The 23,164-nt window shown below is 53.3% G+C and overlaps 1 protein-coding gene across 1 annotated transcript in view; it reads left to right on the plus strand.

The window, feature by feature from the left end:
* The first annotated feature begins 5,317 nt into the window (after positions 1-5,317).
* The window catches only part of LOC140411525 (heme-binding protein 2-like), a 131,023-nt gene continuing 113,176 nt past the window's right edge, over positions 5,318-23,164 (plus strand). The window contains exons 1-3 of the mRNA XM_072500612.1: positions 5,318-5,355; positions 15,707-15,710; positions 17,760-17,889. Coding sequence (XP_072356713.1) covers positions 5,318-5,355; positions 15,707-15,710; positions 17,760-17,889 — 172 coding nt within the window. The remainder of the gene's footprint in view (positions 5,356-15,706; positions 15,711-17,759; positions 17,890-23,164) is intronic.

A 23,164-nucleotide genomic window follows, 5' to 3' on the forward strand; every position in this document is an offset into this window, starting at 1 on the left:
CACATTTGGTCTCGTGTTAGATTCTTCCTCACAAATAAATCTGGGTCAATGATCACATCGCTAGTTTCATATCAGATAAACTCTGCACATTTCAGTGAAATTATTCTGTTAAGATGTTGAGGTGTAAAGTTAAAGAATGAGAAAGAATGAAGAGGCGGAGAGTAATTTATTGGGAGATGTGACACTTGGAGAGCGAGCTCCATATTGGTCAGGTGACAGCTCACACCGCGTGCAGTCCGACACTTCAATCTGTCACACTCCACTCTGAGCAGTCTTTCTAACTCTGTCAATGGGATATCACTGGAGAGATAGAGGCCAACACACAACAATTCATGGATCAATCATCGACCTGGTGTTGGGAATTTCTTCCCTGTTTGGAAAATCTCCCCAATCTGGGTGGGGCGGGGAGGAATTTAATTTGGGATCTGGTTCATAGAATCCCGACATAGAAACAGACAGAGATACAGGAGGAGGCCATTCGGCCCTTCGAGCCTGCTCCGCTAATCATTGTGATCATGGCTGATCATCAAGTTCAATACCCTGATCCCGCCTTCCCCCTTATCCCTCGATCCCTTTAGCCCCAAGAGCAAATATAATTCCTTCTTCAAATTCCACAGATTCACCGCTCTCTGGGTGAAGTAATTTCTCCTCACCTCAGCCCTGAAAGGTTTACCCCTTATCCTCAAACTATGACCCCTCGTTCTGGACTCCCCCACCATCGGGAACGTTCTTTCTGAATCTGTCTAATCCTGGTAGAATTGTGTAAGTTTCTATGAGACCCCCTCATTCTCTAAACTCTAATGAATATAATCCTTACCGACTCAGTCTCTCCTCATATGACAGTCCCGCCATCCCAGGAATCAGTCTGGTTAACCTTCGCTGCTCTCCCTCCATAGCAAGAACATCCTTCCTCAGATCAGGGCGCCAAAACTGGGCACAATACTCCAGGTGTGGCCTCACCAATGCCCGATACAATTGCAGTAAAACATCTCTGTTCCTAGACTCCAATCCTCTCGCTATGAAGGCCAACATACCATTTGCCTTCTTTACTGCCGGCTGTACCTGCGCGCTTACTTTCAGCGACTGAACACAGAACATATAACATTACAGCGCAGTACAGGCCCTTCGGCCCTCGATGTTGCGCCGACCTGTGAAACCACTCTAAAGCCCATCGACACTATTCCCTTATCGTCCATATGTCTATCCAATGACCATTTGAATGCCCTTAGTGTTGGCGAGTCCACTACTGTTGCAGGCAGGGCTTTCCACACCCTTACTACTCTCTGAGTAAAGAACCTACCTCTGACATCTGTCTTATATCTATCGCCCCTCAATTTAAACTATGTCCCCTCGTGCTAGACATCACCATCCGAAGAAAAAGGCTCTCACTGTCCACCCTATCCAATCCTCTGATCATCTTGTGTGCCTCAATTAAGTCACCTCTTAACCTTCTTCGCTCTAACGAAAACAGCCTCAAGTCCCTCAGCCTTTCCTCATAAGATCTTCCCTCCATACCAGGCAACATTCTGGTAAATCTCCTCTGCACCCTTTCCAATGCTTCCACATCCTTCCTATAATGCGGCGACCAGAATTGCACGCAATACTCCAAATGCGGCCGCACCAGAGTTTTGTACAGCTGCAACGTGACCTCATGGCTCCGAAACTCAATCCCTCTCCGAATAAAAGCTAACACACCGTACGCCTTCTTAACAACCCTCTCAACCTGGGTGGCAACTTTCAGGGATCTATGTACATGGACACCGAGATCTCTCTGCTCATCCACACTGCCAAGAATCTTACCATTAGCCCAGTACTCTGTCTTCCTGTTATTTCTCCCAAAATGAATCACCTCACACTTTTCTGCATTAAACTCCATTTGCCACCTCTCAGCCCAGCGCTGCAGCTTATCTATGTCCCTCTGTAACTTGTAACATCCTTCCGCACTGTCCACTGGCTTGTCTTAGCAAACCACTCAGTTCCAGGGCAATTAGGGTCGGGCAACAGATGCCGGCCCCGCCCAGCAACACCCACATCCCAAGAATGAATAAAAAAAGATTGGAGCTGGAGTAGATCAATCAGCCCCTCCAACCTGCTCCATCGTTCCATTAGATCATGTCTGATCAAACTGTGGCCTGAACTCCACTTTGCTGCCTGTCCCCATAACCCTCGACTTCCTTTCCCACCAGAAACCTCTCTAACTCAGGCAGGGGGGTCAATGCTGAGTGTGTGAACTGGAATCAATAGTGAAATATCTGCCCCGGGCGGTTCACATTTCCTGTCTCACTCAGGCAGGGGGGTCAATGCTGAGTGTGTGAACTGGAATCAATAGTGAAATATCTGCCCCGGGCGGTTCACATTTCCTGTCTAACTCAGGCAGGGGTGTCAATGCTGAGTGTGTGAACTGGAATCAATAGTGAAATATCTGCCCCGGGCGGTTCACATTTCCTGTCTAACTCAGGCAGGGGGGTCAATGCTGAGTGTGTGAACTGGAATCAATAGTGAAATATCTGCCCCTGGCGGTTCACATTTCCTGTCTAACTCAGGCAGGGGGGTCAATGCTGAGTGTGTGAACTGGAATCAGTAGTGAAATATCTGTCCCGGGCGGTTCACATTTCCTGTCTAACTCAGGCAGGGGGGTCAATGCTGAGTGTGTGAACTGGAATCAATAGTGAAATATCTGCCCCGGGCGGTTCACATTTCCTGTCTAACTCAGGCAGGGGGGTCAATGCTGAGTGTGTGAACTGGAATCAATAGTGAAATATCTGTCCCGGGCGGTTCACATTTCCTGTCTAACTCAGGCAGGGGGGTCAATGCTGAGTGTGTGAACTGGAATCAATAGTGAAATATCTGCCCCGGGCGGTTCACATTTCCTGTCTAACTCAGGCAGGGGGGTCAATGCTGAGTGTGTGAACTGGAATCAACAGTGAAATATCTGCCCCGGGCGGTTCACATTTCCTGTCTAACTCAGGCAGGGGGGTCAATGCTGAGTGTGTGAACTGGAATCAATAGTGAAATATCTGCCCCGGGCGGTTCACATTTCCTGTCTAACTCAGGCAGGGGGGTCAGTGCTGAGTGTGTGAACTGGAATCAATAGTGAAATATCTGTCCCGGGCGGTTCACATTTCCTGTCTAACTCAGGCAGGGGGGTCAATGCTGAGTGTGTGAACTGGAATCAATAGTGAAATATCTGCCCCGGGCGGTTCACATTTCCTGTCTAACTCAGGCAGGGGGGTCAATGCTGAGTGTGTGAACTGGAATCAATAGTGAAATATCTACCCCGGGCGGTTCACATTTCCTGTCTAACTCAGGCAGGGGGGTCAATGCTGAGTGTGTGAACTGGAATCAATAGTGAAATATCTGCCCCGGGCGGTTCACATTTCCTGTCTAACTCAGGCAGGGGGGTCAATGCTGAGTGTGTGAACTGGAATCAATAGTGAAATATCTACCCCGGGCGGTTCACATTTCCTGTCTAACTCAGGCAGGGGGGTCAATGCTGAGTGTGTGAACTGTAATCAATAGTGAAATATCTGCCCTGGGCGGTTCACATTTCCTGTCTAACTCAGGCAGGGGGATCAATGCTGAGTGTGTGAACTGGAATCAATAGTGAAATATCTGCCCCGGGCGGTTCACATTTCCTGTCTAACTCAGGCAGAGGGATCAATGCTGAGTGTGTGAACTGGAATCAATAGTGAAATATCTGCCCTGGGTGGTTCACATTTCCTGTCTAACTCAGGCAGGGGGGTCAATGCTGAGTGTGTGAACTGGAATCAATAGTGAAATATCTGCCCCGGGCGGTTCACATTTCCTGTCTAACTCAGGCAGGGGGATCAATGCTGAGTGTGTGAACTGGAATCAATAGTGAAATATCTGCCCCGGGCGGTTCACATTTCCTGTCTAACTCAGGCAGGGGGATCAATGCTGAGTGTGTGAACTGGAATCAATAGTGAAATATCTGCCCCGGGCGGTTCACATTTCCTGTCTAACTCAGGCAGTGGGGTCAATGCTGAGTGTGTGAACTGGAATCAATAGTGAAATATCTGCCCCGGGCGGTTCACATTTCCTGTCTAACTCAGGCAGGGGGATCAATGCTGAGTGTGTGAACTGGAATCAATAGTGAAATATCTGCCCCGGGCGGTTCACATTTCCTGTCTAACTCAGGCAGTGGGGTCAATGCTGAGTGTGTGAACTGGAATCAATAGTGAAATATCTGCCCCGGGCGGTTCACATTTCCTGTCCAACTCAGGCAGGGGGGTCAATGCTGAGTGTGTGAACTGGAATCAATAGTGAAATATCTGCCCCGGGCGGTTCACATTTCCTGTCTAACTCAGGCAGGGGGATCAATGCTGAGTGTGTGAACTGGAATCAATAGTGAAATATCTGCCCCGGGCGGTTCACATTTCCTGTCTAACTCAGGCAGGGGGATCAATGCTGAGTGTGTGAACTGGAATCAATAGTGAAATATCTGCCCCGGGCGGTTCATATTTCCTGTCTAACTCAGGCAGGGGGATCAATGCTGAGTGTGTGAACTGGAATCAATAGTGAAATATCTGCCCCGGGCGGTTCACATTTCCTGTCTAACTCAGGCAGGGGGATCAATGCTGAGTGTGTGAACTGGAATCAATAGTGAAATATCTGCCCCAGGAGGTTCACATTTCCCGGCAACCGGCATCACAGAGATAATAATAATAATCTATATTGTCACAAGCAGGTTTACATTAACACTGCAATGAGGTTACTGTGAAAATCCCCTAGTCGCCACATTCCGGCACCTGTTCGGGTACACAGAGGGAGAATTCAGAATGTCCCATTCACCAACAGCACGTCTTTCGGGACTTGTGGGAGGAAACCGGAGCACCCGGAGGAAACCCACGCAGACACGCGGAGAACGTGCAGACTCCGCACAGACAGTGACCCAAGCCGGGAATCGAACCTGGGACCCTGGAGCAGTGAAGCAACAGTGCTAACCACTGTGATACCGTGCTGCCCGTGATTTCTAAATGGTTTCTATATTCCAGGCTGTGATCAAAACACCAAAAAACATTTCCATAGTTAATCAGCTGGTGCGTTTCTTCAAAGTCTGATGTTCCCGTAGCTAAACTTTATTCAAAATTATCCCCTAAAAACTGTATAAAAATCCCTGAGCTCTCTGCTCAAACTGCAGATCGAGCTGAAGGTGCTGAGGGGCATTCAGTGAATTCACCAGTGACCTGTACCGACACCAAGATGCTGAGAATCGTCTTAACCGTGTGTGTCCTCTTCTGGAACCAACTCGCTGCACAGGATGCGGTAGACAAGGTGATCGAACTCTGTGAAAAAGATGGCTGCCTTAAACCTGAAGTCGTCATTGAGGACAAGGTGAGTACAGTTCAGAGTGGACCAATCAAAATTATTTAATTCCTGTGTTTTTGGCTCGAGTCCCCTTTACTCTCTTTACTGTCAAACATCTGTCTGACTCAGGCAGGGAGGGTTGTCAATGCTGAGTGTGTGAACTGGAATAAACAGTGAAATATCTGCCCCGGGCGGTTCACACATCCCGGGACCCGGCACTCACACAGTTAATGGTTTCTAAATTCAAGGCTGGGATCAGGAAAGTATTCTGAGGAGCAGAATCTATCTGTACTTTAGACACGGATTAATCAGGGATAGTCAGCGTGGAAGGTCTTTCTTGACAAATACAGTTGAATTATTTGAGGCGGTGAGCAGGAGTGTTGATGAGGGGGATGCATTTGGAGTGGTCGATATGGGCTTTAGCCAGGCTTTTGATAGGGTCCCTCGTGGCAGACTGATCCAGTCAGGGCCCATGGCACCCAAGGCAAAGAGACACATTGGACCCACAATTGGCTGAGAGGCAGGAAGCTGAGGGTGGTCTCTGAAGGCAGAGGGCAGGTTAATAGGGGGGTGGAAAAGGCAAATGGGACACTGGCTTTTCTCAATCGGGACAGAGATTACAAAAGCAGGGAGGTGATGTTGGAGTTGTACAGAACATTGGTGAGGACACAGCTGGAGTACTGTGTGTAATTCTGGGCACCACATTATAAGAAGGAGGGGGTGCTGGAGGGGGTGCAGAGGAGATTCACCAGGATGGTGCCTGGGACGGAACATTTCAGTTATGAAGAGAGGTTGGGGCTTGGGTTGTTTTCGCTGGAGCAGAGAAGACTGAGGGGCGATCTGATCGAGGTGGACAAGATTATGAGGGGCATGGACAGGATAATAATAATAATCATTATTAGTGTCACAAGTAGGTTTTTACATTAACACTGCAATGAGGTTACTGTGAAAATCCCCTCGTCGCCACATTCCGGCGCCTGTTCGGGTCACAGAGGGAGAATTCAGAATGTCCAATTCACCAACAGCACATCTTTCGGGACTTGTGGGAGGAAACCGGAGCACCCGGAGGAAACCCACGCAGACACGGGGAGAACGTGCAGACTCCGCACAGACAGTGACCCAAGTCGGGAATCGAACCAGGGACACTGGAGCAGTGAAGCAACAGTGCTAACCACTGTGCTACCGTGACGTCCCACGCTCGACCCCTCCACAAACCTCCCCGCACCCCCCCACCCCCGTCCCCTCCCCGACACCCCCCCAACCCCGACCCCCAAACTCTCCCCGACACTCCCCCACAACCCTCACCCCGACCCCTCGCCAACACTCCCAACACCCCCTACCCCTCACCCCCGACCCCTCACCAACGCACCCCCCCACCCCCCACCCGACCCCTTCCCGACACTCCACCCCAGACCCGACTCCTCCACAACACTCCCCCCACACCCCCTACCCCTCCCTGACACTCCCCACCCCGACCCCTCCCCGACACTCCCCACCCCCGACCCCTCCCCAACACTCCCCCCCACCCCCTATCCCGACCCCTCCCCGACATTCCCCCCACCCCCCCCACCCGACCCCTCCCCGACACTCCACCCCAGACCCTACCCCTCCCAACACTCCCCCCACACCCCCTACACCGATCCCTCCCCGACACTCCACCCCCACCCCGACCCCTCGGCAACACTCCCCACCCCCCACCTCCGACCCCTCCCCAACACTCCCCACTCCCACCCCCGACCCCTCCCCGACACTCCACCTCCCACCCCGACCCCTCCCCAACACTCCCCACACCCCCTACCCCACACCACCGACCCCTCCACAACGCCCCCTCCAACCCTCCCACCCCCCCACCCAATCGCTCCCCGACGCTCCACCCCAGACCCGACACCTCCCCGACACTCCCCACCCCCCCTACCCCGAACCCTCCCTGACCCTCCCCACCCTCACCCCCGACCCCTCCCTGACACTCCCCACCCCCACCCCGACCCCTCCCCGACACTCCCCACCCCCCCATCCCGACCCCTCCCCGACACTCCCCACTCCCCCCACCCCGACCCCTCCCCGACACTCCCCACTCCCCCCACCCCGACCCCTCCCCGACACTCCCCACTCCCCCCATCCCGACCCCTCCCCGACACTCCCCACTCCCCCCACCCCGACCCCTCCCCGACACTCCCCACTCCCCCCACCCCGACCCCTTCCCGACACTCCCCACTCCCCCATCCCGACCCCTCCTCGACACTCCCCACCCCACCCCGACCCCTCCTCAACACACCCCACCCCCCTACCCCGACCCCTCCCTGACACACCCCACCCTCACCCCCGACCCCTCCTCGACACTCCCCACCCCCACCCCCGACCCCTCCCTGACACTCCCCACCCCCACCCCGAGCCCTCCTCAACACTCCCCCCTCCCCGACACTCCCACCTCCCCCGACCCCTCCCCGACACTCCCCACCCCGACCCCTCCCGGACACTTCCCACCTCGACCCCTCCCCGACACTCCCCCCTCCCGACCCCTCCCCGACACTCCCCACCCCCGACCCCTCCCCGACACTCCCCACCCTCCTACCCTCGACCCCTCCACAACGCTCCCCACGCCCCATCCCCGACACTCCCCCTCCCGACCCCTCCCCGACACTCCCCACCCCCGACCCCTCCCCGACACTCCCCTCCCACCTAGCCTCGACCCCTCCACAACGCTCCCCACGCCCCATCCCCGACATTCCCCCCTCTCGACCCCTCCTCGACACTCCCCACCCCCACCCCCGACCCCTCCCCGACACTCCCCACCCTCCTACCCTCGACCCCTCCACAACGCTCCCCACGCCCCATCCCCGACACTCCCCACTCCGCCCCACCCCAACCCCTGACCCCCCCGACACCATATCCGACCCCACCCTCCCTACCCTGGGCGGCCTCCTCCCCCGGCAAAGGCCCCTCCCACAGCCGCGGCAGTGCCGTCGCGACATCTCTGACGTCCCCCCCACGCCGACCCCTACCTCCTCCTTGGAATCCCGGCCGTGGTCTCCACCATCGTGGCCCTCCCGTGACGTTGCCCCCTTGGCCCCTGGAGCACCCGGAGGAATCCCACACAGACACGGGGAGAAGGTGCAGACTCCACACAGACAGTGACCCAGCGGGGAATCGAACCTGGGACCCTGGAGCTGTGAAGCCATCTGAGCCCATCCGAAGCTCAAACCCACTCCCCTCACACCAGACCCCCACCCTACACCCCAGAAAGCAGCCCCCACACACCGGATTGTGTGTGTGCCCCCCCCCCCAACCCACAACAACAGGGGTGGTACAACTGCCCAGGGACCCCTGTGATAGGGAGACCCCCCCCCAGAGAGACCCCGTGATAGGGAGACCCCCACAGAGACCCCTGTGATAGGGAGACTCCCCCCACAGAGACCCCTGTGATAGGGAGACCCCACAGAGACCCTGTGATAGGGAGACCCCCCCAACAGAGACGCCCGTGATAGGGAGACCCCCCCACAGAGACCCCTGTGATAAGGAGACCCACCCCACAGAGACCCCTGTGATAGGGAGACCCACCCCACAGAGACCCCTGTGATAGGGAGACCCCCCCTCCCCACAGAGACCCCAGTGATAGGGAGACCCCCCACTGAGACCCCTGCGATAGGGAGACCCCCCCATAGAGACCCCAGTGATAGGGAGACCCCCCACTGAGACCCCGTGATAGGGAGACCCCCCCACAGAGATCCCTGTGATAGGGAGACCCCCCCCCCACAGAGACCCCTGTGATAGGGAGACCCCCCCCCACAGAGACGTCTGTGATAGTGAGACCCCCACAGAGACCCCGTGATAGGGAGACCCCCGAACAGAGACCCCTGTGATAGGGAGAACCGCACAAAGACCCCCATGATAGGGAGACTTCCCCACAGAGACCCCTGTGATAGGGAGACCCCCCCACTGAGACCCCTGTGATAGGGAGACCCGCACAAAGACCCCTGTGATAGGGAGACCCCCCCCACTGAGACCCCTGTGATAGGGAGACCCCCCCCACAGAGACGCCCGTGATAGGGAGACCCCCCACAGAGACCCCTGTGATAAGGAGACCCCCCCCACTGAGACACCTGTGATAGGGAGACCCCCCCCACAGAGACCCCCGTGATAGGGAGACCCCCCCACAGAGACCCCTGTGATAGGGAGACCCCCCCACAGTGACCCCATGATAAGGAGACCCCCACAGAGACCCCTGTGATAGGATGACCCCCCCCACAGAGACCCCCGTGATAGGGAGAACCCCCCACAGAGACCCCTGTGATAGGGAGACCGCCCCCCACCGAGACCCCGTGATAGGGAGACCCCCACAGAGACCCCTGTGATAGGGAGACTCCCCCCACAGAGACCCCGTGATAGGGAGACCCCCACAGAGACCCCTGTGATAGGGAGACCCCCCCCCACAGAGACCCCGTGATAGGGAGACCCCACAGAGACCCCTGTGATAGGGAGACACACCCCCCACAGAGACCCCGAGATAGGGAGACCCCCACAGAGACCCCTGTGATAGGGAGACCCCCCACAGAGACCCCTGTGATAGGGAGACCCCCCCCCCCACAGAGACCTCTGTGATAGTGAGACCCCCACAGAGACCCCGTGATAGGGAGACCCCCCACAGAGACCCCTGTGATAGGGAGACCCCCACAAAGACCCCTGTGATAGGGAGACCCGCACAAAGACCCCTGTGATAGGGACACCCCCCACACAGAGACCCCTGTGATAGGGAGACCCACCCCACAGAGACCCCTGTGATAGGGAGACCCCCCCCTCCCCACAGAGACCCCAGTGATAGGGAGACCCCCCACTGAGACCCCTGCAATAGGGAGACCCCCCCATAGAGACCCCAGTGATAGGGAGACCCCCCACTGAGACCCCGTGATAGGGAGACCCCCCCACAGAGATCCCTGTGATAGGGAGACCCCCCCCACAGAGACCCCTGTGATAGGGAGACCCCCCCCACAGAGATCCCTGTGATAGGGAGACCCCCCCCCCACAGAGACCCCTGTGATAGGGAGACCCCCCCCCCACAGAGACGTCTGTGATAGTGAGACCCCCACAGAGACCCCGTGATAGGGAGACCCCCGAACAGAGGCCCCTGTGATAGGGAGAACCGCACAAAGACCCCCATGATAGGGAGACTACCCCACAGAGACCCCTGTGATAGGGAGACCCCCCCCACTGAGACCCCTGTGATAGGGAGACCCGCACAAAGACCCCTGTGATAGGGAGACTTCCCCACAGAGACCCCTGTGATAGGGAGATCCCCCACACAGAGACCCCTGTGATAAGGAGACCCCCCCCCCCCCCACAGAGACCCTGTGATACGGAGACCCCCCCACACAGAGACCCCTGTGATCGGGAGATCCCCCCACAGAGACCCCTGTGATAGGGTGACCGCCCCCCCCCCCCCCCAGAGACCCCTGTGATATGGAGACCCCCCCCCACAGTGACCCCTGTAATAGGGAGACCCCCCCCCCCACAGAGGCCCCTGTGATAGGGAGATCCCCCCACTGAGACCCCTGTAATAGGGAGACCCCCCCACAGAGACCCCTGTAATAGGGATACCCCCACACAGAGACCCCTGTGATAGGGAGACCCCCACAGAGACCCCTGTGATAGGGGGACCCCCCCCACAGAGATCCCTGTGATACAGAGACCCCCTCCCCCACAGAGACCCCTATGATAGGGAGACCCCCCTCCCACAGTGTCCCCTGTGATAGGGAGACTTCCCCCCACCCACAGAGACCCCTGTGATAGGGAGCCACCCCCCCCCGCCCCACAGAGACCCCTGTGATAGGGAGACCCCTCCACAGAGACCCCTGCGATAGGGAGACCCCCACAGAGACCCCTGTGATAGGGAGATCCCCCCTCACATAGACCCCTGTGATAGGGAGACCACCCCCACAGAGACCCCTGTGATATGGAGACCCCCACAGAGACCCCTGTGATAGGAAGATCCCCCCCCCCCCACAGAGACCCCTGTGATAGGGAGATCCCCCCCCCCACAGAGACCCCTGTGATAGGGAGACCGCCCCCACAGAGACCCCTGTGATAGGGAGACCCCCCCACAGAGACCCCTGTGATATGGAGACCCCCCCACAGAGACCCCTGTGATAGGGAGACCTCCACACAGAGACCCCTGTGAAAGGGAGACCCCCCCACAGAGACCCCTGTGATAGGGAGATCCCCCCCCCCACAGAGACCCCTGTGATAGGGAGACCGCCCCCACAGAGACCCCTGTGATAGGGAGACCCCCCCACAGAGACCCCTGTGATATGGAGACCCCCCCACAGAGACCCCTGTGATAGGGAGACCTCCACACAGAGACCCCTGTGAAAGGGAGACCCCCCCACAGAGACCCCTGTGATAGGGAGACCCCCCCACAGAGAACCCTGTGATACAGAGACCCCCCCACACAGAGGCTCCTGTGATAGGGAGACTTCCCCCCGCCCACAGAGACCCGTGTGATAGGGAGCCCCCCCCATAGAGACCCCTGTGATAGGGAGACCCCTCCACAGAGTCCCCTGTGATATGGAGACCCCCACATAGACCCCTGTGATAAGGGGACCCCCCCCCCACAGAGACCCCTGTGATAGGGAGACCCACCCCACAGAGACCCCTGTGATAGTGAGACCCCCACAGAGACCCCTGTGATAGGGAGATCCCCCCCCACAGAGACCCCTGTGATAGGGAAAGCCCCCCCCACAGAGACCCCTGTGATAGGGAGACCCCCCACAGAGACCCCTGTGATAGGGAGACCCACCCTAGAGACCCCTGTGATAGGGAGACCCCCCCACAGAGACCCCTGTGATAGATAGAACCCCCCACAGAGACCCCTGTGATAGGGAGACCCCCACAGAGACCCCTGTGATAGGGAGATCCCCCCCCCCACAGAGACCCCTGTGATAGGGAAAGCCCCCCCCCACAGAGACCCCTGTGATAGGGAGACCCCCCCACAGAGACCCCTGTGATAGATAGAACCCCCCACAGAGACCCCTGTGATAGGGAGACCCCCCCCCCACAGAGACCCGTGTGATAGGAAGACCCCCCCATAGCAACCCCTGTGATAGGGAGACCCCCCCACAGAGACCCCTGTGATATGGAGACCCCCCCACAGAGACCCCTGTGATAGGGAGACCTCCACACAGAGACCCCTGTGAAAGGGAGACCCCCCCACAGAGACCCCTGTGATAGGGAGACCCCCCCACAGAGAACCCTGTGATACAGAGACCCCCCCACACAGAGGCTCCTGTGATAGGGAGACTTCCCCCCACCCACAGAGACCCGTGTGATAGGGAGCCCCCCCCATAGAGACCCCTGTGATAGGGAGACCCCTCCACAGAGTCCCCTGTGATATGGAGACCCCCACATAGACCCCTGTGATAAGGGGACCCCCCCCCCACAGAGACCCCTGTGATAGGGAGACCCACCCCACAGAGACCCCTGTGATAGTGAGACCCCCACAGAGACCCCTGTGATAGGGAGATCCCCCCCCACAGAGACCCCTGTGATAGGGAAAGCCCCCCCCACAGAGACCCCTGTGATAGGGAGACCCCCCACAGAGACCCCTGTGATAGGGAGACCCACCCTAGAGACCCCTGTGATAGGGAGACCCCCCCACAGAGACCCCTGTGATAGATAGAACCCCCCACAGAGACCCCTGTGATAGGGAGACCCCCACAGAGACCCCTGTGATAGGGAGATCCCCCCCCCCACAGAGACCCCTGTGATAGGGAAAGCCCCCCCCCACAGAGACCCCTGTGATAGGGAGACCCCCCCACAGAGACCCCTGTGATAGATAGAACCCCCCACAGAGACCCCTGTGATAGGGAGACCCCCCCCCCACAGAGACCCGTGTGATAGGAAGACCCCCCCATAGCGACCCCTGTGATAGAGAGACCCTCACAGAGACCCCTGTGACATGGAGACCCCCCCACAGAGACCCCTGTGATAGATAGAACCCCCCACAGAGTCCCCTGTGATAGGGAGACCCCCACAGAGACCCCTGTGATAGGGAGATCCCCCCCCCACAGAGACCCCTGTGACAGTGAGACCCTCCCCACAGAGACCCCTGTGATAGGGAAAACCCCCCCCCACAGATCCCTGTGATAGGGAGACCCCCCCACAGAGACCCCTGTGACAGTGAGCCCCCCCCCCCCAGGGTCCCCTGTGACAGTGAGCCCCCCCCACGGAGACCCCTGTGACAGTGAGACCCCCCCCCAGAGACCCCTGTGACAGTGAAACCCCCCCCCACAGATCCCTGTGACAGTGAGCCCCCCCCCCCCGGGTCCCCTGCAATGGGCAGCTCAGGGGGTCGCACGATGTGTGCACCGGGGCCAATGGGCACGGGACTGATCGTCTCCATGTTCACCAACTAGACGGGGGGGGGAATCTGTCCTGGGGCACGGACACCGCATCCCACCACCAGGCCCCCACATCCCCCGCCTGCCGCTCGGTGATACATACCTGCGGCGCTCCGAGCTGGGGGCCCTGGGTTGGCAGTAACAGCGGGTCGGAGCCATGGGATGGAGGGTGATGACAGCCCGCTCTGCCATGAGCTCCGTGCTCCACATCGTTTGACAATGTCTGCCTCATGCCCACGGTCGCACCTTCCACCTGGGTGAACCCTGCATGCCAGCTGGCCAGTCCACCACACGGTCGGTGGGGTGGGAGGTGGGGGGTGGGGGGGGAGTGTACCGTGGGGAGCCCTCGCCACCCACAACATCCGCCCATTCCCCCCCCACCGCACCTCCTCTGTGGCCCGCCCAGACCAGCCCACCCCTCACACCCTGACAGAGCACCGAGGCAGGTTGGAACGGTGTGAACTGGTGTTTAATGTGAAAACCCGAGACCCTAACTCGAAACTGTGCCCTGCACCCGTGCCAACTTAACTGGTGTCTAACGTTCTGGCCTTCCAGCCCTAACACTGCGCCTAGGTAGTTCCCCAGACGGTACAGCAGGAGTGGAGGAGGCCCTGCTGTGATTCCCGCCCTGCCACCTGGGTCCCGGTTGGCGGGTGCCTTCTGCGGCGATCGGGCCTGGATGAGCCCGGCTCCTGCCCGTGTGTCCCAGGTGGTGTGGTGCTGGCCTGTTCTGCCTGCTGCCCACTGGAGGCTCCAGGGACAGGAGGGGTGGAGTCTGGGGCTGCGGTGTTCTGATACCTCCCCTGTGGGTGTCTCCGGCACGGGCCCAGCACCTCCTCCTCCCTCGGGGTGCCCGGTGGCCCCCAGGCATCTCCATGGGACTAGGGTGCGGGTAATCCCTGAGACTCCCCCGCCACCTGGCACTGCCAGTCCTGGAGGCCCACTCTGGCCTCGACCAGGGTACGCACGCTCGCACCGGATCCAAAACAGGACGTCCATTCCTTGGAGATGATGCAGTGAAGATTCACTGGGTTGATTCCTGGGTCACAGAGTTGTCCAATACTGAAAGGAATCATATTGTCGGGAACTCTCTGGAATTTAGGAGAATGAGAGCGATCTCATTGAAACAGACAAGATAACAAGGTAAATTTAGGATTCCAGGTTCCTCGGGGTGTAGTATAATGGAGTATATTCGGACAGGTCCTGTGAAGGGTTAACCCTGTGATGTCACTAGCAGGAAGTGACATCTACTCGTGAACTGAGAGTCTCGCAGAAAGCAGCACGAAAAGAAGCTCGTGTCGGGGGGGTCCCGGGAATTGTATAGCCAGCTATACGAGTCGGAACCCCGGGATGGGGAGGAGGGCATGAATCAATTCCTGGGGAGTGTAGTTTTTACCTCACCACTATTCTTAGAATTTCCCTCGATACCAGAAAAGGGTCAATATATTCTTTTTTTTTTACAATTTGTTTTTTTTAGATTTTAGATTTTAGAGTACCCAATTCATTTTTTCCAATTAAGGGGCAATTTAGCGTGGCCAATCCACCTAGCTTGCACAGTTTTGGGTTGTGGGGGTGAAACCCACACAGACACAGGGAGAACGTGCAAACTCCACACGGACAGTGACCCAGAGCCGGGATCGAACCCGGGACCTCCGCGCCGTGAGGCAGCAGTGCTAACCACTGTGCCACCGTGCTGCCCGGGTCAATATATTCTAACTGGTGAGCAGGGATTTGAACTCCCTGACTCCTATGCAGACTTAAGCGGGTGCTATTCGGGTCAAACTAATGTTTCAAGTTATCCCCCGGCATAACCTGTATCTTGAGAGAAGAATTTTATTTACTTACCACCTAGGAGCTCACCTACAGGTCCGGCTTGCTAAGTAAAGTACAGTAAACTTACAAAATGGTAATAATAACCACTCTTTCAGGTTAACAACTTGAGCTTAACTTTATATTCTAGTTAAAAAAGATTAAATTACTTTTTTTAGAAAGGTAAAAAAGGTCTTGTCTTGTGGGGACCAGTTTCAGACTTTAAGTCTTTCTTGACAATCAGTTAACTTTGGATCTTCTGCTAGTTTCTCTGGGTTGCTCGGTCCTCCGATGGTGCTTTCCCGTCACCGAGTAAGGTTCTCTCTCTCTCTGAGTTCTCTCTGAGTTCTGGTAGTTCCTGCTCTGGTCTCTGGGTTTATATTCTCTTTCTCACAGTTATTATGTTTTTATGGCTTTCTCATAAAGTAACCTTTATTTCACTTGGATTATAAAAAGTATCTTTCATCTAAACCCTGCGATCTCGCCGGCTCGGTACTCCTCAAGCCCTGTGGTGGTGGCAGCCCTGAGGGTGTGGGGGCAATGGAGGCAGCATATGAGACTGGAGGGGGCATCAGTGTGGTCACCGATCTGTGACAATCCCCGGTTTGTCCCGGGGGGGCTGGATGGGGGCTTTAAGATATGGCAGCAGGAAGGGATTGAGAGGTTTGGGGATCTATTCATCCAGGAGGGCTTCCCGACCTTGGAGACATTAGAGCAGGAGTTTGACTTGCCGGGTGGGAACGGGTTTCGGTATCTTCAAGTGCGGGACTTTGTACGGAGGCAGGTCCCAAGCGTTCCTCGCCTCCCCCTGAGGGGACTACAGGATAAAGTGCTGTCAAAAACAGGGATTGGAGTGGGAATGTTTCGGAGATATACAGGGAATTGTTAGGGTGGGAAGGGGCCCCTGTCAGAGAGGTGAAGAGGAAGTGGGAAGAGGAGCTAGGAGGGGAGCTGGGAACTGAACTGTGGGAAAAGCTTTGAAAAGGGTGAATGCATCCTCGTCCTGAGCTAGACTCAGCTTGGTTCAGTTCAAGGTGGCCCACAGGGCCCACATAACGGTAGCCCGGATGAGTAGGTTCTTCGAGGAGGTGGAGGACAGATGTGGGCGGTGTGGGGGTAGCCCGGCCAACCATGTCCATATGTTTTGGGCATGTCCGAAACTGAGGGTATTCTGGGATGGATTTGCGGATGTTATGTCGAAGTCCGGGAAGGTAGGGTAACTCTGAGTCCAGAATTAACAATATTTGGGGTGTCGGAGGATCCGGGGGCAAAGGGGGGGGGGAGGGAGGCTGATATTCTGGCCTCCTCCTCCCTGGTGTCCCGGAGACGGATCTTGCTGAGATGGAGGGACTCGGAGCCTCCGAAGTCAGGAGTGTGGGTCAGCGATATGGTAGAGTTTCTCAGTCTGGAGAAAATCAAGTTCGCTCTGAGAGGATCAATACAGGGATTGGCCCGGAGTTGGCGGCCGGTCATCGATTTCTTTGACAAACATTGAACGTCAGCAGTAAGGGGGAAAGGGAAAAGGGGGGGAGGGGAGGAAAACAGAAGGCAGGGGAATGTTAAATAAGGACAGGGAGCTTAGTCTCCGGGTAATTGGGGACAGGGCGGGAGAAGAGGGGGACGTGGTTTATTGTTTGTTCTTTTAGGGGGTATTTTGTGCGTCAACCCGCGCGATTGTTTTAGAAATGTCAATATGTTAAATTGTGAAAATTACAAATGCTTCAATAAAATATTTTCTAAAAAAAAGGCTTGAGGAGTTATTGGGCCTATTCCAGCTCCTATTTCTTATGGTCCAATGACATTGTTTTATTTTCATCTGGATTAGTGCCTGGATACGAGGACCAATTCCTAACCCATTGAAACCTTTCTGTTTCAGTAATGTGGTAAAACAGCCAAAGGGAAACACAATTACTGGACATGATTCAGTGTCGATGGCCTTCCAGAACATTCTCCACATTTGTTTCATTGAAAGCCCAAGGGGAAGGTGTGAGGCCCAATGGGCAGGATAACTCTAAAGTTGAAAGAGTGCATGAGGGGGTCAGGGAAATCAATCTGGAAGTGGTGATGCCAAGACTCCCATCAAAAATTCCAAACTCTTTTACCAGGTCAGTCCATGCAGGACATGAATACTGCTCCCACACCTGGGAACGAGGACAGTCCCCTCAACACTGATGTGTTTTGGTGCGAGTTCAGTTGTGTCACATGGTGATAGATTTTATTTTCTTGTTTTAGAATTATGATGAGTTCGAATTCGGATTTTGCCAATGGGTTCAAACTGAAGTTGATGCCGTGGATATTGAAAGTGCGCTGGCGATCGGTCTGGAGAAACTATTCAGTTATGCACGTTGTGGGAATGTTGCAGGTATGTCAGATGTTCCTTCAAAGTAACAACAGATTATAAAACAGCCACTCACTCTTTAACCTGTCACGTTTGAAACTTTCTGTACAGACTGACACACTGAGCAAAGAATTGTCAATCCCAGAGCGTTCCTCGCTCACAGGTGACTAGTGGGTTGAGGCGCTATTTGGGCTACTTACACACATAGAAACAAACCGAGAAAATAGAAGCAGGAGGAGGCCATTCGGCCCCTCGAGCCTGCTCCGCCATTCATTATGATCATGGCTGATCATCAAGTTCCCGCCTTCCCCCCATATCCCATGATCCCCTGAGCCCTACTTCTTTGATACCTTCAGGCTTTATGTTTCCTGAATCCGGGAAGGTTTCCCACCTGTGCTGGGAGTGAGATTCCAGCTGTGGTTGCTGAATTTCCCGAGTGTAATAAAGGCTCCTTGTCAGGCATGAATCCGCTCTTGGAGTCGACATGAACCCTTGTGGAAGCTGAGAAGCTGCATCTCTCTCAGCTCAGTGGATGCTGCGGGAATGCTGGCTCCTGTCTGAGACTCAGTGACAGGAAATTCTACCTTGTTAAAGAGAAATCCTGTGTAACTAGCTGCGTCCAGTTATTTAATGGTTAATGGTGGTTGAGGGTGAATAATTAATGGTTTATGGTGGTTGAGGGTGAATGTTTAATGGTTAATGGTGGTTCAGGGTGAATGTTTCATGGTTAATGGTGGTTGAGGGTGAATGTTTAATGGTTTATGCTGGTTGAGGGTGAATGTTTAATGGTTAATGGTGGTTGAGGGTGAATGTTTAATGGTTTATGGTGGTTGAGGGTGAATGTTTAATGGTGGTTGAGGGTGAATGTTTAATGGTTAATGGTGGTTGAGGGTGAATGTTTAATGGTTAATGGTGGTTCAGGGAGAATGTTTAATGGTTAATGGTGGTTGAGGGTGAATGTTTAATGGTTTATGCTTGTTGAGGGTGAATGTTTAATGGTTAATGGTGGTTGAGGGTGAATGTTTAATGGTTTATGGTGGTTGAGGGTGAATGTTTAATGGTGGTTGAGGGTGAATGTTTAATGGTTAATGGTGGTTGAGGGTGAATGTTTAATGGTTAATGTGGTTGAGGGTGAATGTTTAATGGTTAATGCTGGTTGAGGGTGAATGTTTAATGGTTAATGTGGTTGAGGGTGAATGTTTAATGGTTAATACAAAGAAGAACAAAGAACAAAGAAATGTACAGCACAGGAACAGGCCCTTCGGCCCTCCAAGCCCGTGCCGACCATGCTGCCCGACTAAACTACAATCTTCTACACTTCCTGGGTCCGTATCCCTCTATTCCCACCCTATTTATGTATTTGTCAAGATGCCCCTTAAATGTCACTATCGTCCCTGCTTCCACCACCTCCTCCGGTAGCGAGTTCCAGGCACCCACTACCCTCTGCGTAAAAAACTTGCCTCGTACATCTACTCTAAAGCTTGCCCCGCTCACCTTAAACCTATGCCCCCTAGTAATTGACCCCTCTACCCTGGGGAAAAGCCTCTGACTATCCACTCTGTCTGTGCCCCACATAATTTTGTATACCTCTATCAGGTCTCCCCTCAACCTCCTTCGTTCCAGTGAGAACAAACCGAGTTTATTCAACCGCTCCTCATAGCTAATGCCCTCCATACCAGGCAACATTCTGGTAAATCTCTTCTGCACCCTCTCTAAAGCCTCCACATCCTTCTGGTAGTGTGGCGACCAGAATTGAACACTATACTCCAAGTGTGGCCTAACTAAGGTTCTATACAGCTGCAACATGACTTGCCAATTCTTATACTCAATGCCCCGGCCAATGAAGGCAAGCATGCCGTATGCCTTCTTGACTACCTTCTCCGCCTGTGTTGCCCCTTTCAATGACCTGTGGACCTGTACTCCTAGATCTCTTTGACTTTCAATACTCTTGAGAGTTCTACCATTCACCGTATATTCCCTACCTGCATTAGACCTTCCAAGATGCATTACCTCACATTTGTCCGGATTAAACTCCATCTGCCATCTCTCCGCCCAAGTCTCCAAACAATCTAAATCCTGCTGTATCCTCCGACAGTCCTCATCGCTATCCGCAATTCCACCAACCTTTGTGTCGTCTGCAAACTTACTAATCAGACCAGTTACATTTTCCTCCAAATCATTTATATATACTACAAAGAGCAAAGGTCCCAGCACTGATCCCTGTGGAACACCACTGGTCACAGCCCTCCAATTAGAAAAGCATCGTTCCATTGCATGGTGGTTAATGGTGGTTGAGGGTGAATGTTTAATGGTTTATGGTGATTGATGGTGAATGTTTAATGGTTAATGGTGGTTGAGGGTGAATGTTTAATAGTTAATGGTGGTTGAGGGTGAATGTTTAATGGTTAATGGTGGTTGAGGGTGAATGTTTAATGGTTAATGGTGGTTGAGGGTGAATGTTTAATGGTTAATGGTGATTGAGGGTGAATGTTTAATGGTTAATGGTGATTGAGGGTGAATGTTTAATGGTTAATGGTGGTTGAGGGTGAATGTTTAATGGTTAACGGTGGTTGAGGGTGAATGTTTAATGGTTAACGGTGGTTGAGGGTGAATGTTTAATGGTTAATGGTGGTTGAGGGTGAATGTTTAATGGTTAATGGTGGTTGAGGGTGAATGTTTAAAGGTTTATGATGGTTGAGGGTGAATGTTTAATGGTTAATGGTGATTGAGGGTGAATGTTTAATGGTTAATGGTGGTTGAGGGTGAATGTTTAATGGTTAATGGTGGTTGAGGGTGAATGTTTAATGGTTAATGTGGTTGAGGGTGAATGTTTAATGGTTAATACAAAGAAGAACAAAGAACAAAGAAATGTACAGCACAGGAACAGGCCCTTCGGCCCTCCAAGCCCGTGCCGACCATGCTGCCCGACTAAACTACAATCTTCTACACTTCCTGGGTCCGTATCCCTCTATTCCCACCCTATTTATGTATTTGTCAAGATGCCCCTTAAATGTCACTATCGTCCCTGCTTCCACCACCTCCTCCGGTAGCGAGTTCCAGGCACCCACTACCCTCTGCGTAAAAAACTTGCCTCGTACATCTACTCTAAAGCTTGCCCCGCTCACCTTAAACCTATGCCCCCTAGTAATTGACCCCTCTACCCTGGGGAAAAGCCTCTGACTATCCACTCTGTCTGTGCCCCACATAATTTTGTATACCTCTATCAGGTCTCCCCTCAACCTCCTTCGTTCCAGTGAGAACAAACCGAGTTTATTCAACCGCTCCTCATAGCTAATGCCCTCCATACCAGGCAACATTCTGGTAAATCTCTTCTGCACCCTCTCTAAAGCCTCCACATCCTTCTGGTAGTGTGGCGACCAGAATTGAACACTATACTCCAAGTGTGGCCTAACTAAGGTTCTATACAGCTGCAACATGACTTGCCAATTCTTATACTCAATGCCCCGGCCAATGAAGGCAAGCATGCCGTATGCCTTCTTGACTACCTTCTCCACCTGTGTTGCCCCTTTCAATGACCTGTGGACCTGTACTCCTAGATCTCTTTGACTTTCAATACTCTTGAGAGTTCTACCATTCACTGTATATTCCCTACCTGCATTAGACCTTCCAAGATGCATTACCTCACATTTGTCCGGATTAAACTCCATCTGCCATCTCTCCGCCCAAGTCTCCAAACAATCTAAATCCTGCTGTATCCTCCGACAGTCCTCATCGCTATCCGCATTTCCACCAACCTTTGTGTCGTCTGCAAACTTACTAATCAGACCAGTTACATTTTCCTCCAAATCATTTATATATACTACAAAGAGCAAAGGTCCCAGCACTGATCCCTGTGGAACACCACTGGTCACAGCCCTCCAATTAGAAAAGCATCGTTCCATTGCATGGTGGTTAATGGTGGTTGAGGGTGAATGTTTAATGGTTTATGGTGATTGATGGTGAATGTTTAATGGTTAATGGTGGTTGAGGGTGAATGTTTAATAGTTAATGGTGGTTGAGGGTGAATGTTTAATGGTTAATGGTGGTTGAGGGTGAATGTTTAATGGTTAATGGTGGTTGAGGGTGAATGTTTAATGGTTAATGGTGGTTGAGGGTGAATGTTTAATGGTTAATGGTGATTGAGGGTGAATGTTTAATGGTTAATGGTGGTTGAGGGTGAATGTTTAATGGTTAACGGTGGTTGAGGGTGAATGTTTAATGGTTAACGGTGGTTGAGGGTGAATGTTTAATGGTTAATGGTGGTTGAGGGTGAATGTTTAATGGTTAATGGTGGTTGAGGGTGAATGTTTAAAGGTTTATGATGGTTGAGGGTGAATGTTTAATGGTTAATGGTGATTGAGGGTGAATGTTTAATGGTTAATGGTGGTTGAGGGTGAATGTTTAATGGTTAATGGTGGTTGAGGGTGAATGTTTAATGGTTAATGGTGATTGAGGGTGAATGTTTAATGGTTAATGGTGGTTGAGGGTGGATGTTTAATGGTTAATGGTTTTTGAGGGTGAATGTTTAATGGTTAATGGCGGTTGAGGGTGGATGTTTAATGGTTAATGGTGGTTGAGGGTGGATGTTTAATGGTTAATGGTGGTTGAGGGTGAATGTTTAATGGTTAATGGTGATTGAGGGTGAATGTTTAATGGTTAATGGTGATTGAGGGTGAATGTTAAATGGTTAATGGTGATTGAGGGTGAATGTTTAATGGTTAATGGTGGTTGAGGGTGGATGTTTAATGGTTAATGGTTTTTGAGGGTGAATGTTTAATGGTTAATGGTGGTTGAGAGTGAATGTTTAATGGTTTATGGTGGTTGAGGGTGAATGTTTAATGGTGATTGAGGGTGAATGTTTAATGGTTAATGGTGGTTGAGAGTGAATGTTTAATGGTTAATGGTGGTTGAGGGTGAATGTTTAATGGTTAATGGTGATTGAGGGTGAATGGTAAATGGTTAATGGTGATTGAGGGTGAATGTTTAATGGTTAATGGTGGTTGAGGGTGAATGTTTAATGGTTAATGGTGGTTGAGGGTGAATGTTTAATGGTTAATGGTGGTTGAGGGTGAATGTTTAATGGTTAATGGTGGTTGAGGGTGAATGTTTAATGGTTAATGGTGGTTGAGAGTGAATGTTTAATGGTTTATGATGGTTGAGGGTGAATGTTTAATGGTTTATGGTGATTGAGGGTGAATGTTTAATTGTTAATGTGGTTGAGGGTGAATGTTTAATGGTTAATGGTGGTTGAGGGTGAATGTTTAATGGTTAATGGTGGTTGAGGGTGAATGTTTAATGG

Source organism: Scyliorhinus torazame, chromosome 4, assembly GCF_047496885.1.
Source record: "Scyliorhinus torazame isolate Kashiwa2021f chromosome 4, sScyTor2.1, whole genome shotgun sequence".
In the NCBI taxonomy this organism is placed as follows: domain Eukaryota; kingdom Metazoa; phylum Chordata; class Chondrichthyes; order Carcharhiniformes; family Scyliorhinidae; genus Scyliorhinus; species Scyliorhinus torazame.